Source organism: Notolepis coatsorum (assembly GCF_963971535.1).
Source record: "Notolepis coatsorum genome assembly, chromosome: 3".
In the NCBI taxonomy this organism is placed as follows: Eukaryota; Metazoa; Chordata; class Actinopteri; order Aulopiformes; family Paralepididae; genus Notolepis; species Notolepis coatsorum.
Genome location: NC_140167.1, coordinates 95,786,829 through 95,806,642, shown reverse-complemented (window position 1 = coordinate 95,806,642; position 19,814 = coordinate 95,786,829). Strand labels below are relative to the sequence as shown.

General features: G+C 43.8%; 2 protein-coding genes across 3 annotated transcripts in view; both read left to right on the top strand.

The window, feature by feature from the left end:
• The window catches only part of mutyh (mutY DNA glycosylase), a 35,652-nt gene extending 30,780 nt beyond the window's left edge, over positions 1 to 4,872 (top strand). For both annotated transcript variants that reach the window (XM_084311626.1, XM_084311627.1), the window contains 6 exons: positions 609 to 699; positions 1,341 to 1,523; positions 2,697 to 2,842; positions 2,938 to 3,084; positions 3,184 to 3,231; positions 3,665 to 4,872. In XM_084311626.1, the coding sequence (XP_084167752.1) occupies positions 609 to 699; positions 1,341 to 1,523; positions 2,697 to 2,842; positions 2,938 to 3,084; positions 3,184 to 3,231; positions 3,665 to 3,808 (759 nt within the window). In that variant the 3' untranslated portion in view covers positions 3,809 to 4,872. The remainder of the gene's footprint in view (positions 1 to 608; positions 700 to 1,340; positions 1,524 to 2,696; positions 2,843 to 2,937; positions 3,085 to 3,183; positions 3,232 to 3,664) is intronic.
• A 4,829-nt stretch (positions 4,873 to 9,701) lies between these two features.
• On the top strand, positions 9,702 to 19,177 carry elovl8b (ELOVL fatty acid elongase 8b; the record flags this gene model as incomplete). The annotated part of the gene is made up of 7 exons (XM_084311628.1): positions 9,702 to 9,759; positions 10,186 to 10,373; positions 10,479 to 10,559; positions 10,711 to 10,767; positions 10,863 to 10,977; positions 17,069 to 17,196; positions 19,010 to 19,177. The coding sequence occupies 7 exons, from the start codon at positions 9,702 to 9,704 to the stop codon at positions 19,175 to 19,177; spliced, it is 795 nt and encodes a 264-aa protein (XP_084167754.1).
• Between the last annotated feature and the right edge of the window lie 637 nt (positions 19,178 to 19,814).

The window sequence follows — 19,814 nt, the reverse complement described above, 5'->3', positions numbered from 1 at the left end:
CATGTGGATCATACGATGAAGACCATGTGACATGTAGGGTTGGGTACCGTTCACATTTGAATCGATACCGGTACCCAATGGTACCTTTTTTCTGTACTTTAGTCTCTAAAAATTTAATGCACCTACCTCAATTGTAAATACAATTTCCAAACTTCTAATTATTTATTATCATTATTATTTATTTAAAACAATTTGTTAATATATAATATTGCAGCGAGCGTTGTCTGCATCTAGCCTTGTAAAGTGTAACCACACTTGCGACTGTTTTTGGCTTGCCATTGCCCCGACTGCTTTGTTGTTGTTGAATCAATTCAAATCCAAGTTTTTGTATTGTGCGGTGAACGTTGACGTGAACGTGCGGCACACTTCATAGGTTTCGTTTCGCGGTAAACGAAACGTTGACGTCATCTGATTATTTTTTTTACAGTACCGAAATGTGGCACAGGTGGATCTCACGTGAATCGGTCGGTACCCATAAAAGTACTGGATTCGGTACCCATCCCTAGTGACATTATATAGCAGTATCCATGTGGTTCATATGATGAAGACTGGGCCTGGAGGTGTCCAGCACATAGTAGCTAATGTTTGGTTCGTGTCTCTCTGTGCAGGTTCATATCAAACAAGAGGAGAACACAAAAAGACTCCTGGGGAAATCAGGCAAGACACCGGCAACAACACCGCCTGATATCGAAGACTGCAGTGAGTTTTCTGTCCTCTCTTTCTCAGACGTTTACGTGCGTCGTGATATTGAATGACCTGGACCTGGTCGTGATATTGAATGACCTGGACCTGGCCGTGATATTGAATGACCTGGACCTGGCCGTGATATTGAATGACCTGGACCTGGCCGTGATATTGAATGACCTGGCCGTGATATTGAATGACCTGGCCGTGATATTGAATGACCTGGCCGTGATATTGAATGACCTGGCCGTGATATTGAATGACCTGGCCGTGATATTGAATGACCCGGCCGTGATATTGAATGACCCGGCCGTGATATTGAATGACCTGGCCGTGATATTGAATGACCTGGCCGTGATATTGAATGACCCGGCCGTGATATTGAATGACCCGGCCGTGATATTGAATGACCTGGCCGTGATATTGAATGACCTGGCCGTGATATTGAATGACCTGGCCGTGATATTGAATGACCTGGCCGTGATATTGAATGACCCGGCCGTGATATTGAATGACCTGGCCGTGATATTGAATGACCTGGCCGTGATATTGAATGACCTGGCCGTGATATTGAATGACCAGGGTTGGATTCGTGTTTACATGTTTGCACTAACGATAACACAGCACTTACTATAACCAACCTGTGCCTCCCTCAGTGTCCTCGGGAACGTGCCCCCTGTGCCCCGCGGAGCCCTGGAGCAATGAACTGGGTGTTCAGAACTTCCCCAGAAAGCCTGTGAAGAAGCCCCCCCGCGTGGAGCGCACCCTCACCTGTGTGGTGGTGGGAGCCGGGGGGGGTGGAGAGGACCGGTACCTGCTGACACAGAGGCCAAGCAAAGGTCAGTGGGTGTGAAGTTAAAGGACCGTACCAGTCTAATTCTGACTCCTCGCCATTCTCGGAGATTGCCTTCACAGCAGTGATGTAGACACAAAATAGACATTAGCATAAAGTTGGCATAATTATGGACGGGCACAAAATGAGCAGAGAATTGATATTCAAACCTCCCGGAAGATTTTGAATAGATTTCTGTCATTAGAATCTATGCAAAAATAACAAAAGATTTAATTAAGAAACGATTGTAATAGATTTCTGTTAGTAAAATCGATACGATTACATATATATATAGATTGCTGTGTTAAAATGTCCAACCCCAAGAGGGGCTCCTGCACAGCTCCCACCCACTCCTGTCTGAGGCCCCACTTATATTGGGAATCGTGCAAAATAAAAGCAATGCATAAAGTGCAGACAAAGAATGAATATTCAAATAGACGGAATAAGAGCAGTACAATAAAATACACATGAATTAGCATAGAATAGACCAGGGGTTCTCAAACTTTTTTTATACCATGACCCCATTTTATTTAGGATTTTCTTTTGGCGACCCCACACTTAATGTATTGCGTAATTTCACCGTGGAATTAAGGAATATCAAAATAAAAGCACACGTTGTTGAACTTGATCATGCATATTTTTTAGAATATTTATACACATTTATAAACCGAGACATATTTAGGCAAAATATGTTGCCAAAAATAAAAAGGTATTGATTATTTGGGCCCCGTAGTTTTAGAACCGCTGGAATAGACGCATAGAGTAAAATAGGATAGACAGAGAGATATGGTTTGTTTATCTGGTTGAAGTTAGCCCGTGATAGACAGATTTTCATCCAATCACCTGCCAAGTATTTTTGGAAAATATTTTCAGGTACACTCTGTAACATTTAATGATAAAAACAAACACATATCTCAAAAATAAAGGAATTTTGGGGGGAAATGGTTGAGGTTTATGTAAACTATGTGGCCAATGTTGACAATGGACAGTGACATGTAGTAACATTGGTCCTTTTAAGTTGACACAAAAGTAGTTTGCTTCAATAAAATGTCAGCCTCATACCGGTGTCTGTATTGTCATGTATGTGTCTGTATTGTCATGTATGTGTCTGTATTGTCATGTATGTGAATGTATTGTCATGTATGTGTCTGTATTGTCATGTATGTGAATGTATTGTCAGGCTTGCTGGCTGGAATGTGGGAGTTCCCCAGTCTGCTGCTGGAGAGTGAGAACTCCCAGATGAAACAGCAGGGGGCGCTGTGTACCGAGGTGGGAAGGATGCTGGGAGTCCAGCTAAACAAGAGCTTGTTACAGTATGTCGGAGAGGTAAGCTTGGTATCCACTGCCCATATTAATATTCAGGAAGTAAATTTGACTTTAGACCGAATAGCTTTTTGACACAGGCTCTCTGTTGTGTGCAGGTAGTTCATATCTTCTCCCACATCCACCAGACATACGTGGTGTACAGCGTGCGTTTAAAGGACTCGGGCCAGATGTCGGTTGAGAACACACAGTGGCTCACCAGACCTGCTGTGCAGGATGCTGCTGTTTCCACCGGTGTGAAGAAGGTCTGTATCTGGTGGTTATCCCCCACAGCCTACACCTTTTTATATGGAAACTATGGAAGGGAATAATGAATTTGATCAACAAATCTTCTCTCCTCCCAGATTCTAAAATTGTATGATTCCGTGGAGAGTCCAGAGGAACATACTAAGGTAAGTCCTCGCATTTGTCTTAACTGACCTATCTCAGACCCCTCCCACTTTTCTTGATCCTCCAATTACAACTGTTACTAGCACTAGTTGAGATTGGAGGATTGAGAGAAGAAGGCAGGGTTTTGAGATGGGTCAATTACTTTATTAATACCTTTTACTGTTTGTAAACGGCGAGGAGCTTTGTGTGGGCAGAGCTCTGCTTCTGGAGCCTGTCGGCTCACGGGCAACTGCTTCAGGAACCGTCTGGATGAAACCATGCGACGTCCAACAGCCAGCCGATCATCATAACGTCCCTGGGGGCTGGTCCTGCCCGGCCTACGAGATGACGTTGACAAAAGAAGGGGTCTCTCTAGACTCGTGACTTTGGTGTTATTGCTGTGGTGTTGTTTAACGCCGGCTGTGTCTTGTGTTCCTGACTGTTGTCTGGTTTCAGAGCGGGAAGCGAAGGCGTGTTACTGGTGTGAAGAATGAACAGAAACCACCGGCCTCTAGAAAAGACAAACTCAGTGCAGCGAACGGCGGCAGCAGGCAGCTCTCGCTCAGCTGCTTCTTCAAGACGGTTAACGAGGAAACATGAGGAACATCACAAGGAACATGTCTCTAGAGAAAGATGAGGAATATGTCTCTAGAAAGATGAGGAATATGTCTCTAGAGAAATATGAGGAATATGTCTCTAGAAAGATGAGGAACATGACTAGAAAGATGAGGAACATGTCTCTAGAAAGATGAGGAATATGTCTCTAGAAAGATGAGGAACATGTCTCTAGAAAGATGAGGAACATGTCTCTAGAAAGATGAGGAATATGTCTCTAGAAAGATGAGGAATATGTCTCTAGAAAGATGAGGAACATGACTAGAAAGATGAGGAACATGTCTCTAGAAAGATGAGGAATATGTCTCTATAAAGATGAGGAATATGTCTCTAGAAAGATGAGGAACCTTTAGGATCCTCATTAGCTGTTACCAAGGTAACAACTATTCATCCTGGGTTCCACAAGAGACATTATCAATATTACCCAAAGCATCGGCCTAACAAGCATATTATACTGTTCTTATTTACTAAGATGCCTATTGATGTGTAGCCTATACCCTTTACTGTCAAATTATTATTATGGGCTGCATTTGTATAGCGCTTGTTTGGCAGCTGAGGAAACCATGCAAAACACAAGCAGAGCAGGTAGGGGTTCGGAGTCTTGCTCAACGGCACTTCGACACGTTGCCGGGAGGAGCCGGGATCGAACCAGGAACCTTCGGATTACCAGACAACTGATCTACCTCCTGAGCCCCCGAGATTTTGACGATATCATATCCCACAATTATGTGGCATACAACCATAATCATTGGGATCAGTGTAAGATATAACGGTAACAATACCCCTTACAAAATAGTTTCCATCATGTTTTGGTCTCTACCACCATTGGCACCATGGTTTCATTTGGATTATACCGCGGCATTATTTAAATCCAAAGGCAGTGGCTACCATGGTGGTACATGACTATTTATATAATTATTATAAATACTGTACTATCTATGGCTAAACTTAAATGACCATCAAACTACCATGTAAGGCCATTTTCTATCCATATTGACTGAATAGTAGACCACCATGAGACAATGAAATATGCATATTACTACTGTTTCAAGCGACTGTTGACATGTCTTATATATTTTAGATGGTATGTAAATAGGAAATTATTAAAAGTGAAAGAAATCACTGCTTTGTCTTGTCTGCTTGGCAACTTTGTATCACTGCACAAGCACACTCAGGAACAGCTTCTCTCCCTCAGCTGTCATCCCTCTGAACTCTGTGTCACGTTGACAGCCCCCCCCCCCCACCACCATATAAACTGAACTCTGACTATTGCCTATACCCTAGGCTCTGCTAGCCATACTGTATGAATTGAACATCATTGCCTACTCAATTTATACCTACCTAGTCCTACTGCTTTCCAGTGTCTACAACTGCCCTACACTGTAATCATAGTAGTAATCTTAATAATCTGAACTACCCACCTCATACTAGTCTACCCATGTACTCTATGACAGCATGTACAACAGTTCTTGCTGTATATACCCATATTTATATTCTATATTTACCACACATATCCATTTGTCTGAATATAACTGCATATAACCCCTCTATATACTTATACATCTGCAAATAACCCTTAGCTCTGTATGATAGCATGTACAAATGCTGTATATATATATATATATATATATATATATATATATTATTCTCACCACATATATATATCCACACCTGTCTGCATTTACATGCACATAGCCCTTTTACATATCTGTACTATATATCTGTATATCCTAGTCTTACGCTACTGGACAGTATGATTTACTACCATACTTTCTTTACACCTGTATGTATCACTGTACATACCGGTATACATCTGATTAGCAGTACACTCAGTAGTACTAATTTTCTTTTTTTTTTATCCACTTTTTCTCCAATTTTCTATATTTTCTCCCATCCCAATTTCGTATCATCCAATTCAACCCTCCCCTGTCACCTGTTTCTTGCCTCCCACAAGCCGGCTGCAATGTGGACTAAGTCATACATAGCACAAGTCCCCTCCGGTACTTGAGGTAACAGCAGTCGCATCTTTTCACCTGCGCAGCTCGATCTCTCAGTGGCGAGGAGTAACGCGTGGGAGGCTCACGCTGCCCCCGACACTTCCTGATTCTACTGCGCAGGCGCACCAACCGACCTGTAGGAGTCGCTGTCCACAACGCCCGATCCCCACCCATCAGTTTCCCACCCCCTAATACGGCCAATGTGTATTAGTACGGACGACCAGCTAAACTGAAAGCAAATGTGGAGCGCTGGGCTCGAACAGGCTCGAACAGGCGAGCCCAGCGTCTCCGCATTTGTGGCGAGCGCCTTGCCCACCACGCCACGTAGCCGCCCAGTAGTACTCATTTGTTGTACCCAGTTTCATATTCTGTACATTGTCTATTACTATTGCACTTTACTGCTAAATTTGCACTCTGGTTGGATGCCAAACATGTTTTCGTTGCACTGTACTTGTGCTGCCTGTATGATGACAATAATTGACAATACATTTAACTAATCTAATGATGTGACATATGAGCGGTGAGCTACTAGGCGACTGTACTGCGTTCCAATGGAAATGTAAAGCAGAGGCAGCAGCAGTCCTCCCTGCTTGATATGTAGTAGTAGTAGTTTATTCAGTCATCATCTCACACAATACAATATACACCATCATTTAACAATATTTGATTTTACAGTGACTGAAAAGGTACAGACTGAAGCATAATGCTTATATATGCCTGTCCTATATTCTTAACAAAAAGTAAGACTCCAAAACAGTATTCTAAAAGAAAATATCAAAAAACTGTATTATTCACCCTTTGTTGTAGTTTAAAAAAATAGCTTTACCATTTTCTTAAAAACCAAAAGCGAATTGGTGACTGCAACTTGTTCCTGTTTGCGGACGACTCAGCCCTGCTGGTCTCTGACAAGAACAAGTTACAGGTTGAAAAAACCCTCAGCTCTGAACTAGGCAGAATCTGCATATGGCTCGCTGATAACAAACTATCATTACACATGGGCAAAACAGAGTCCATTCTCTTCAGTTCAAATAACAAACTCAGCAAGACCGACTGCTTCTCAGTTACAGTGGGTGACAATATTGTCACAAGGAAAGATGAAATTACCTACCTGGGTTCCATCCTAGAGGCTAATCTCTCCTGTGACAAAATGGCATCCAATGTAATAAAAAAAGTCAACCAACGAACTCGATTCTTGTACCGGATCTCCTCTCTGGTAAACAAGAATACCCTGAAGACTCTGGCAGGAGCACTCATTCAGGGGTACTACGACTATGCTTGCACCTCATGGTACCAAAGCACCTCAAAGGCGCTAAAAACAAAATTACAAACATCTCAAAACAAACTGGTCAGACTACTGCTTGACCTTACTCCTAGAACCCACCTCACCCCTGCCCACTTTGACAACCTAGGATGGCTTAGAGTAGATGACAGAGTACAGCAACTTGCAATGGGCCTGGTCTACAAGATACACTACACGACCAAGGTACCCATGTACATGGCAAAATACTTCCCAAAGGTCAGTGAATACCACGATCACAACACCAGAGGGAGCTCCACAAATCATGTTAAACCCAGATTCGGCTCAAATAAGGGACTAAACACGTTTCGCAATTATGCCACATCAATGTGGAACGCCCTACCCAAAGCTGTAAAGGAATGTGGATCACTACCCACTTTCAAAACCTCTCTCAAGAGACACCTACGGGAGACTGCAATGCAACACTGGCCCCTGTAAATATCCTAACCCAACCCCCTCCAATGTACAGTCATTTACCTAGTATGGTCTTGTCAATAGTCCAATGTACAATTTTGTTTGTTTGTACAGAGTCCCCCCCCCCCCCCCCTCAATGTACAGCTTTGCTTGTTTATACAATGTGCCCCCCCCCCCCCCCCCCACCCACCTCCAATGTAAATTACCCAGTATGGTTGTCAATATCCCAGTGTACCCAACCCCCCCCACCCAACCTCCTCCAATGTACAGTTTCTACATCAAATGTATATACTCCCTTTTCTTGACTCCTTCTGTATCACAAACAGTACTGTATTTGCAAATCTGGTATGTCATAAATGTATAGATGTAGCAGTACTGACTATCTGTATGTCATGTATGTCATATATGTCCTGATGAATTGAAAATGGGGGACCCTGGTGTAAACAAGACGAAAGTCTTTCTCTGGTCTGCATCCCCTTAACAATTGTGTGTATTGAGCTGTACTGTATTGTACCCATTCTGCAATCTGTTAATAAAGTTTTCAATCAATCAATCAAATTACTCATTCTTAACTGTATATCAGCATTGTTCCACAAGTTAACCCCAATAATAGAAATACACCTCCTTTTTTAATCCTCATATTATGAAATTTTATGATTTGGTTTATTATAAAACGACGGTATGCAAATTGATTGAATTGATTGATTGAAAACTTTATTAACAGATTGCAGAATGTGTACAGTACAGTACAGCTCAATCATACAATTGTTAAGGGGATGCAGACCAGAGAAAGACTTTCGTCTTGTTTACATCAGGGTCCCCCATTTTCAATTCATCAGGACATATATGACATACATGACATACAGATAGTCAGTACTGCTACATCTATACATTTATGACATACCAGATTTGCAAATACAGTACTGTTTGTGATACAAAAAGAGTCCAGAAAAAAAAAGTATATACATTTGACGTAGAAACTGTACATTGGATTGGGTAGGTGGGGGTGGGGGGGGACTGTACATTGGAGGTGGTTGGGTGGGGGGGGGGGGGGGTTGGGTAGGAGTGGGGGGGGTTGGGTAGGAGTGGGGGGGGCGGGGTTGGGTAGGAGGGGTGGGGGGGGGGACACTGTACAACTGTACAAACGAAACTGTACATTGGATTATTGACAAGACCATACTTGGTAATTTACTGTACATTGGAGGGGGTTGTGTTCGGACATTTACATAATAATGTACAGAGCTAAAGCAAAGTTACTCCCAGACGGGGTGCAAAGTTTTTTTTTTCAATACATGAAAGAAAATATTATTTGAGAGATATTTGTAAATGTACTGTTCAAAAAGCTAAGAAAGGACTTTATAAACAATGCGGAAGGAAGGAAGCAGGGACGCTGCACACAAAACAGGAACCTCCTCAGTCACTAGGCAACTGGTTTAACCACTTTCCTCTTCAAATGATTCATTAACCCCAACACGTCGGTAGGGATGTCCCAACACTGGATTTACATGTATATGTTTCAAGGCGGGCCTTTGGCTTGTTTACGTACCGCGTTGGGTTCGTTTAGGTTATCAGACGATGTTTAAAGTCCAAAGACAGATGATCTGAATAGAGCTGTTACAGGCAAATGTAATGTCGGCAGATTTCGTCTTGAAATTATGGCATATTATTAGGATATATTGTGTAACTAAAACAACTCTACGAATTCCTTGAATGTGGGACGTTGTAACGTTTTTTCTTCCCGGTTTTGGTTGGTGTTTAAATTAAAAAAGTTCCTGACCCACCCAGTGACCCAGGAGGAAAATATACTTTTGCAAACTGGGCAGTAGGCTGCACTAGGTAAGCAATCCTGGCTCCAAAAGCATAGTGATTGATAAAACAAAGCTAATTCATTGTTTGTGTCCCTCCTTTGACACCCACCAAGTGCAATAATTGTGAACAGCTTGTTTATGCTTGTTAATGTGAATACTTCAAACCCTGGCCAAAAGGCAAGGAGTACATATCATTTTCTCCAGCACCCAACTGCCACATTCACACAAAGACTAGGAAAACCCCATTTTCCATTAAACATATGTCTCCTTTTAAAGATCATAACAAGTGTAAAGCACAACATTTCGTGTTTGAAGGAAGATAATTGTCTTCTGTTTATTCACTCCTCTTTGTCTTTGCAGAAATGGCTTCAGCATGGAAAGGCGTCCAGTCAATGCACCAGTGGATACTGGAGAACGGAGGTAACCTCATGAAACTATATAGAGTTCACAGCAAGCGCTTTTCATTCGATAATATACTCGTAACTCTTCGTGACAGTAGAAAAGAAACGCTTTTTAGTATAACAGTCATCTATCTGCGGTGTCTGTCTGCAATGTGTGGAAGTGGTGGGGACAGCCTGTTCTCTTGACAGGGTAGGGAGATGCAGATGTGTGTCACAGTTTTCAACTCTGCCAATTCCTTTCACAATGACTGCTTTGTAGCTCCGGCTCACGTCACAGTCACAGATCATACTACCATGACAATTCACGGACGGTAATGATCTAGTTGCACTCCTCTCCCCCAATGGACACACCTATTCCTCCCTACTCAATCAACAAGTGGAGATGTCTAGCCCTACCCTCCCCCCCCCCCCATAAGTCATAACATAGGGTTCTGTTGTGTTCCAGATAAGAGGACAGACCCATGGCTGCTGGTGTTCTCCCCCGTCCCGGTGTTCCTCATCTTCCTGGGTTACCTCTGCGCGGTCTGGGCCGGGCCTCGCCTGATGAAACACAGGGAACCCGTTGATCTCAAACTTGTCCTCATTGTTTACAACTTCGCCATGGTCTGCCTGTCCATCTACATGTTCCATGAGGTACACACCGTTTTGCCCCCTTGTCTCGTTGTTTCCGTTTTTTTACAAGGAAACAAACCTCAGTTGACGATTATGATAATGACAAGTGTGTTTTAATCTCCTCAGTTCTTGGTCACGTCTTGGCTGTCGAACTACAGCTACGTCTGTCAGCCCGTCGACTACAGTACCAGCCCGCTCGCGATGAGGGTAAGAGAGTGTCACGCTAGTACGTCACGCCGGTATCGCCATATGACGGCTCTATTCAACAGTGCACTTCTAACCACAGCTGTCATACTTTTTCATCCGTCCTTTATACTACGCCATGCGCTCCACACTCAACCGCATCTCTTTCCCCCAGATGGCCAATGTGTGCTGGTGGTTTTTCTTCTCCAAGGTTATAGAGCTCAGCGACACGGTAAACAACTTGTTCAAAACACCCTGAAAATCGGTGAAATTCACACTCAGGCCGTCACCCCACAGCTCACCGTCATCCTGTCTCTCCACGGGCAGGTCTTCTTCATCCTGAGGAAGAAGAACAGCCAGTTGACCTTCCTGCACGTGTATCACCATGGCACCATGATCTTCAACTGGTGGGCAGGCGTCAAGTATCTGGCTGGGGGACAGTGTAAGTGTCTGGGGGACAGTGTAAGTGTCTAGAGGACAGTGTAAGTGTCTGGAGGACAGTGTAAGTGTCTAGAGGACAGTGTAAGTGTCTGGGGGACAGTGTAAGTGTCTAGAGGACAGTGTAAGTGTCTAGAGGACAGTGTAAGTGTCTGGGGGACAGTGTAAGTGTCTAGAGGACAGTGTAAGTGTCTAGAGGACAGTGTAAGTGTCTAGAGGACAGTGTAAGTGTCTGGGGGACAGTGTAAGTGTCTGGAGGACAGTGTAAGTGTCTAGAGGACAGTGTAAGTGTCTAGAGGACAGTGTAAGTGTCTGGGGGACAGTGTAAGTGTCTGGAGGACAGTGTAAGTGTCTAGAGGACAGTGTAAGTGTCTGGGGGACAGTGTAAGTGTCTAGAGGACAGTGTAAGTGTCTGGGGGACAGTGTAAGTGTCTGGAGGACAGTGTAAGTGTCTAGGGGACAGTGTAAGTGTCTGGAGGACAGTGTAAGTGTCTGGGGGACAGTGTAAGTGTCTAGGGGACAGTGTAAGTGTCTAGAGGACAGTGTAAGTGTCTAGAGGACAGTGTAAGTGTCTGGAGGACAGTGTAAGTGTCTAGAGGACAGTGTAAGTGTCTGGGGGACAGTGTAAGTGTCTAGGGGACAGTGTAAGTGTCTAGAGGACAGTGTAAGTGTCTGGGGGACAGTGTAAGTGTCTGGAGGACAGTGTAAGTGTCTAGAGGACAGTGTAAGTGTCTGGGGGACAGTGTAAGTGTCTGGAGGACAGTGTAAGTGTCTAGAGGACAGTGTAAGTGTCTAGGGGACAGTGTAAGTGTCTAGAGGACAGTGTAAGTGTCTGGGGGACAGTGTAAGTGTCTGGGGGACAGTGTAAGTGTCTAGAGGACAGTGTAAGTGTCTAGAGGACAGTGTAAGTGTCTAGAGGACAGTGTAAGTGTCTGGGGGACAGTGTAAGTGTCTGGGGGACAGTGTAAGTGTCTAGAGGACAGTGTAAGTGTCTAGAGGACAGTGTAAGTGTCTAGAGGACAGTGTAAGTGTCTGGGGGACAGTGTAAGTGTCTGGGGGACAGTGTAAGTATCTAGAGGACAGTGTAAGTGTCTAGAGGACAGTGTAAGTGTCTGGAGGACAGTGTAAGTGTCTAGAGGACAGTGTAAGTGTCTGGGGGACAGTGTAAGTGTCTGGGGGACAGTGTAAGTGTCTGGGGGACAGTGTAAGTGTCTAGAGGACAGTGTAAGTGTCTGGGGGACAGTGTAAGTGTCTGGGGGACAGTGTAAGTGTCTGGGGGACAGTGTAAGTGTCTAGAGGACAGTGTAAGTGTCTAGAGGACAGTGTAAGTGTCTGGAGGACAGTGTAAGTGTCTAGAGGACAGTGTAAGTGTCTAGAGGACAGTGTAAGTGTCTGGAGGACAGTGTAAGTGTCTGGGGGAGAGTGTAAGTGTCTAGAGGACAGTGTAAGTGTCTGGGGGAGAGTGTAAGTGTCTAGAGGACAGTGTAAGTGTCTAGAGGACAGTGTAAGTGTCTAGAGGACAGTGTAAGTGTCTGGGGGACAGTGTAAGTGTCTAGAGGACAGTGTAAGTGTCTGGAGGACAGTGTAAGTGTCTGGAGGACAGTGTAAGTGTCTAGAGGTCAGTGTAAGTGTCTAGGGGACAGTGTAAGTGTCTGGGGGACAGTGTAAGTGTCTGCGGGACAGTGTAAGTGTCTAGAGGACAGTGTAAGTGTCTGGGGGACAGTGTAAGTGTCTGGAGGACAGTGTAAGTGTCTAGGGGACAGTGTAAGTGTCTAGAGGACAGTGTAAGTGTCTGGGGGACAGTGTAAGTGTCTGGAGGACAGTGTAAGTGTCTAGAGGACAGTGTAAGTGTCTGGGGGACAGTGTAAGTGTCTGGAGGACAGTGTAAGTGTCTAGAGGACAGTGTAAGTGTCTAGGGGACAGTGTAAGTGTCTAGAGGACAGTGTAAGTGTCTGGGGGACAGTGTAAGTGTCTGGGGGACAGTGTAAGTGTCTAGAGGACAGTGTAAGTGTCTAGAGGACAGTGTAAGTGTCTAGAGGACAGTGTAAGTGTCTGGGGGACAGTGTAAGTGTCTGGGGGACAGTGTAAGTGTCTAGAGGACAGTGTAAGTGTCTGGAGGACAGTGTAAGTGTCTAGAGGACAGTGTAAGTGTCTGGGGGACAGTGTAAGTGTCTGGGGGACAGTGTAAGTGTCTGGGGGACAGTGTAAGTGTCTAGAGGACAGTGTAAGTGTCTGGGGGACAGTGTAAGTGTCTGGGGGACAGTGTAAGTGTCTGGGGGACAGTGTAAGTGTCTAGAGGACAGTGTAAGTGTCTAGAGGACAGTGTAAGTGTCTGGAGGACAGTGTAAGTGTCTAGAGGACAGTGTAAGTGTCTAGAGGACAGTGTAAGTGTCTGGAGGACAGTGTAAGTGTCTGGGGGAGAGTGTAAGTGTCTAGAGGACAGTGTAAGTGTCTGGGGGAGAGTGTAAGTGTCTAGAGGACAGTGTAAGTGTCTAGAGGACAGTGTAAGTGTCTAGAGGACAGTGTAAGTGTCTAGGGGACAGTGTAAGTGTCTAGAGGACAGTGTAAGTGTCTGGGGGACAGTGTAAGTGTCTAGAGGACAGTGTAAGTGTCTGGAGGACAGTGTAAGTGTCTGGAGGACAGTGTAAGTGTCTAGAGGTCAGTGTAAGTGTCTAGGGGACAGTGTAAGTGTCTGGGGGACAGTGTAAGTGTCTGCGGGACAGTGTAAGTGTCTAGAGGACAGTGTAAGTGTCTGGGGGACAGTGTAAGTGTCTGGAGGACAGTGTAAGTGTCTAGAGGACAGTGTAAGTGTCTGGGGGACAGTGTAAGTGTCTAGAGGACAGTGTAAAGGCCTCTGCATGCTACAGCAAATTCAAAGCAACTTCAACACAACATCGGCACGATTTCAGCGCGCTTGTTGCAGACAGTCTTGTAGACTGTGTTGCTTGGGCGTTGCGTACCTGTGTCCAAAATCTAATCTAAAGACCCGTTGCGTTGGTATTGCGTAGCAGTGATTGGTTGGTAGTGAATGGGGGCGGGGCTGTCTGTCACTTCTAGTGTTCCTGGCTCGAGACCAAAAGAAAACTTTCTGACAGGAGCTCGAGACCAAAAGAAAACTTTCTGACAGGAGCTCGATAGCTAGTGTATTGTTTCATTACACTTGTTTAATTGTTTGTTTAAAATGAATCAAATGCAGGAACGTATTGCAGAGGAGGTCCGAAAGTACCAACATTTATATAATAGCGGGTCTAAAGACTACAAGGATAGCATTATGACGATGAATTTGTGGAAGGAGATTGGGGAAACAATGGGGATGGACTGGGTTGATATTACACTATATACAAGAACACAAGCGAAAACAAACATAAACAGGGCTATTATTATACTAACGATGTATGGTTGAGAAGGGAAATCCGTTTGTAATGGCTAGAGTGCGCACCTTCGGCTGCCCAAAGTATTCAGGCGGGCTGGGCGCGCTCGAGCCGCACATCCGGGGTACATTTTGTTGCATCATAGGCTGCGCGTTGATTTTGCAGAAGCATAAAGGTAATGTGTCTGCAACACCGTTGCTTTGTCGATGTTGTGTTGAAGTTGCTTTGAATTTGCTGTAGCATGCAGAGGCCTTAAGTGTCTAGAGGACAGTGTAAGTGTCTAGGGGACAGTGTAAGTGTCTAGAGGACAGTGTAAGTGTCTAGAGGACAGTGTAAGTGTCTAGAGGACAGTGTAAGTGTCTGGGGGACTGTAAGTGTCTAGAGGACAGTGTAAGTGTTGGTTCTGTGTGCCCATGGTTCGTAGTGGGGTTCATAGGATTAGGGTGAGTGATGAATTCGATGATTTAATCAATACATTTGTATAATTGCGTCTCTCATGTTATTGTCCTTCTGTACATAGCATTCAGAGATAGGATTAAAAATGAAAGCATAGGCCTACTTGGGAAAAATTATTGTGATACCAGAGATGTGTATTCATTATTCATCCACTGACCTCGGTGTTGCCATAGGAAAGGATTCTGAGATTGCCAAGGTGCAATACCGGCCGCATCCTGCTAGATGGCAGTGTCGCCCACCCTTTGAAACCTTATATCGCACCCTGTGTTACACTTAAATTTAGACGGAGCCGAGTAAATCGCTTCATCCGACCACTTCGAAGCGCATCTGGCACACTCGATCCATAAGTTGTGCCAAATTATGTCCGGGACCAGATGGACACCAATACTGGAAATCGCGATCAGACAATTGGAATATTCTTTTTGGAATAACCGAGAGGTAAGGACTATCTGACATAAATTTCAGCTTGATCCAACAATGTTTTCATATCGATTCAGCTGATCAGCGTGGGTAGTGTTCAACACGAATGCCGTTACTGGCCATCAAAGCATAAAAAAACTACCCCCCCCCCCCTTTCATGCATTCATGATGAAACATAATACCTATTATATACATTTGATTTGGAAATAGTAGCGTGTCCAGGCAAGAAACGCCAATGCTTATAGTAGAATACATGTAGCGCCCAATAACTCAGCTTTTCAGGAATTATCCCGGATCACTCCTAAACTCCACGGGATAACGCGCGAACGTATGCATGAAAAGATTATCTCTTTTTTGCATGTTCGACAGAAGAAAGTCACTGTCAAATGACCATAGTATTGTCTCCATAGCTATAATATAGAATATAAATATAGCTCTCCAAACATAGTGACGCACAGTGAAAATATGTTATGGAAACTGGCACGTTAGCCACAAGGACCATGCTAATGGCTGGCGCCCAATGTGTTAAGCCTTTAGACTCTGTTTACCATTCAGCCATTAGATTGATCAGTGATCACCGGTGATAGTTATGGTACTCACCATTGTAGCCTATATAATAAGGTCGGGTGGGCCTCTCTGGCAGAGAGACGTAAGTTGCATTGGAATCTTTTTATTTATAAAGCCATAATTAGAGATTGTCCAAATTATATTAGTTCTTTATTGGAATGGACCACTGGACCCTGTCGTACACGATCCATTTTTGGCTTACACTTAGAGTGCCTAGAGTTTGTACTGAACTTGGTAGATCTGCTATTGGCTTTTCTGCCTCTATCTCATGGAATACCCTGCAGGAAACTCTGAAACTAGACACTCTAGTGTCTATGGGTCGGTTTAGAACCTTAGTGACCAATCAGGTCAGCACAATATGTAATTGTTTTTAAATGATTACCTCTGTTTAAATCCGTTTGCTATTTAAATGTTTTTTTAAATATATATATATATTTTTTTTTATGTATTTAGAAATGTGCTCTTAATTATTCTGATTGTCTGATGTCTTTATATTTATGAATGCACTGTGACACTTGTGAATGTAACATCTCGACGGTACTGTAAATGAGTTTAACTACTCATGGTGTATTTATCGAGTATAAATAAAGATTGAATGAATATGATCGTCTTTATTTATTTATATGACCCTCTCTGCGCCACCCCCCTTCCCCCTGTCTCCGGCTGTCCCTGAGCAACGACCGGAGTGTTGAATGTCCCGTGACTAAGACGGGGAGGACGTGACCCTCTTGCGCCGCCCCTGTGCCTCAAATAGATCCGCTATCAACTCTATCTTTAATCTTTCAAAATGTTCAGTTGCTATCGCTATTAGCTCTATCTTTAATTTTTCAAAATGTACAGTTGCTATTGCATGCACTCATCTGTGTTTCACCACACACATGAGTGCATGCTTACCAACTGTCCGTCTGCAACACTACTATCACCGACATCTAAGAAGGGAGATCCCCCCTTGAACGGCCCTTCTAAGGTTTCTCTCCTCCACATTGCCTGTGGAGCTTTTTTTCCCTATTGTTAGGTTTTAGTGAGTTTTTCCTTACCTTCGCGTGGGGTATGTCTGGGAGTGCTTGCATTCTTTCATTTATTTGCATTCATCTAAAAAATGTTTGGACCCTATGGTGTTCTTGTTCTGTTCTTGACTTATTGTTATGTTGTCTTCTTGACTTGTTTAAAGAAGACCTGTACGGCCCATGGGGACATTAACGTGTGTTGTCGGGCCCTATAAATAAATTTGATTTGATTTGATTTGATCGTATAATTTGATCGTCTTTTGTTGTCTTGTAGCTTTCTTCATCGGCCTGCTCAACACGTTCGTTCACATTGTGATGTATTCGTACTACGGCCTGGCTGCCCTGGGGCCTCACGTCCACAGGTACCTGTGGTGGAAGCGCTACCTCACCTCGCTGCAGCTGGTGCGTACAGGCTCTTTCTTTGCTGCATTTGTTTTGGGTTGATGACGTGCATCGTCTGTGTGTTTGGGATCCAACCTTGAGTTTACTGCCCATATGGATAAACTAAACTGTTAAGTATCGGCCGATCCAACAGTGCAATACAGAGTACAGTCCTAATTCATTACTACAGTACAGACCTGATTCATTACTCCAGTACACAGTCCTGGATCATTACTACAGTACAGACCATTAGTTTGGGGTCATTGGAGAACATTTATTCAGATATAACGTTAGTTAGTAAATAGTAATCCATTTTAAGTCTTATGTGCTTCTATGGACCAAAAACCCAGAAATTCAAGTCACTTTGCCTGGTTTTAGCCTGGTTATCGGACTGGTATAGTTTGATATAGTATAAAGTTGACAACATCATGACTAAAGAACAGGATTTATTTTTAAGAACATTGTCTAAACTACTACTCCCAACACGGCACAGTGTTAACACTGTCGCCTCACAGCAAGAAGGTCCTGGGTTCGATTCCCACTTGGGGACTAGGTTGCCGGGTTGCCAGGTACCCAGGTGGGGTATCTCCCGGGCCTTTCTGTGTGGAGTTTGCATCACACAGAAAGGAGACATCATCTCATTCTCAATACCACCAAAACCAAATAGATGATCTATGACCCCAGAGAAGTGAGAGTACATGACCCTGTGGTAATTCGCAACTGTGATATAGAGCAGGTTGCATCATATAAATATCTAGGAATCCACATGGATAATCGACTGAAGTGGGATGTACATGTTGATGTTCTGTGTTCCAAACTAGCCCAACGACTGCACTTCCTCCGTAGACTCAGACTGTTTGGTGTGAGCACAGCGATCATGACCACATAAAGCTGTCCTAGAAAGTCTGATGAGATATGGGATGGCAGCGTGGTTTGGTACGCTCACAGTACAGTGTAAGTCGAAGATTGAAAGGCTAGTGAAAGCAGCGATGAAGGTGACCGGAAACACCAAGTATCCGTCACTCCAATCTATCTTTGAGAAAGTAGTGGTCAGCCGCAGGCACAGAGAGTCTTAGAGGACCCTTCTCATAAACGTTATCCCGAATATGAAGTTCTTCCCTCAGGGAGACGGTTCAAAGCAAGTAGATATAAGAGCGACCGCTACAAGCTCTGTCTTCCTTCGTACATCCATCGCTCTCCTAAATAATACTAGAGGTCGATTCCTTTGAGGTGCCACCTAACAGTGGGCTGTCACCTCTTTCTTTCTTGTCCAAGTCTTAATCTGTTGTAATATCATTAGGGCAGGGTGCAATATGAAGCTTTTTGAAGCTTTTGAAATGAGTTTACCTACTTATGTATTATGGTTGCACGTCTCTATGTATTGTCATATTTGTCTGAAGTCCTTTTTACTAACTGAATGAATGATTGTATATACAGATCCAGCTCTTAAAAATCGAACCTCTACTGCAAGGGTGCAGTATCGTTAACGCCTCGTTAACAGCACTGCCAGGTTAATGGTGCATGATTACTGCAGTAGCAGTAGCAGAGCAGAGCAGAGCTCAGTCCTGAGAGCTGCATCTGTATATGTTTTTCTTCTTTGTTTACACTGTTATCGCAGAATGATGCAGCACTGATGTTCCAAGTACATTTTCCCCTCGGGACAATAAAGTTTATTGTTATCTTATCTTATCTTCTTATGTTCTCCCTGTGCTCGCAAGGATTTCCCCTCCCTCCCCTCCCTCCCTCCCTCCCCTCCCTCCCTCCTGTGTTTGCTGCATGACGATGTAGAAATGTGTGCTACACATAAATACTTCTCTTCTTCTTCTCTTTCCAGCTGCAGTTTGTGTTGTTGACGACACACACCGGCTACAACCTGTTCACAGAGTGCGACTTCCCCGACTCCATGAACATGGTGGTGTTCGCCTACTGCCTCAGCCTCATTGCCCTCTTCAGCAACTTCTACTACCAGAGCTACCTCAATAGCAAGAGGAAGCAGACGTAAACCGTCATAGACAATCTCACACTGTGGCCTTTCTGGAGGTGAATATCTACCTAATGTCAACATCACCTGTGATCTTTGATGGTCAGTAAGTATTGTGGCAAAGAAAATCTTGAGAACATCATAGAGCCGAGGTTTATATGGTGGAGTTAGCAGGGAGGACCTCCCATGTCCTCTAGAGGGCAGTGTCTGTCTATCCATAATGTGGTTGGACCTTGGACAGGAGCGCCACAGCAGTTATACTGTAACATTGTAATTACATACAGTATGTGGATGCAATCACCTCTAATGGACTAACCAAATACTTTACAAGTATGTGCAACCAATAAATAATGGGAATGAGTTGAGATCTGGCTCAGTTTTTAACTCCTTAAAAAAAACAAGGTAATTTATGAAAAAGGCATGATTGTACAATTATTTATTTCTTAAACTGGGAAAATGACAAACGTTCAAAGGATTGCTTTAAACAAACTGTACATTTTATACACATGATAAAGTAGATTGTCCTGCAGGATATTGCATTATTGATTAACCCAAACCCAAACCTCCTGAACTGTCCAAAAAAAAAAACACCAACAAAATTAAGGAACGCAAACAAGTAACTTTTCCACTGATAAAACAACACAGCAAATTGATATAT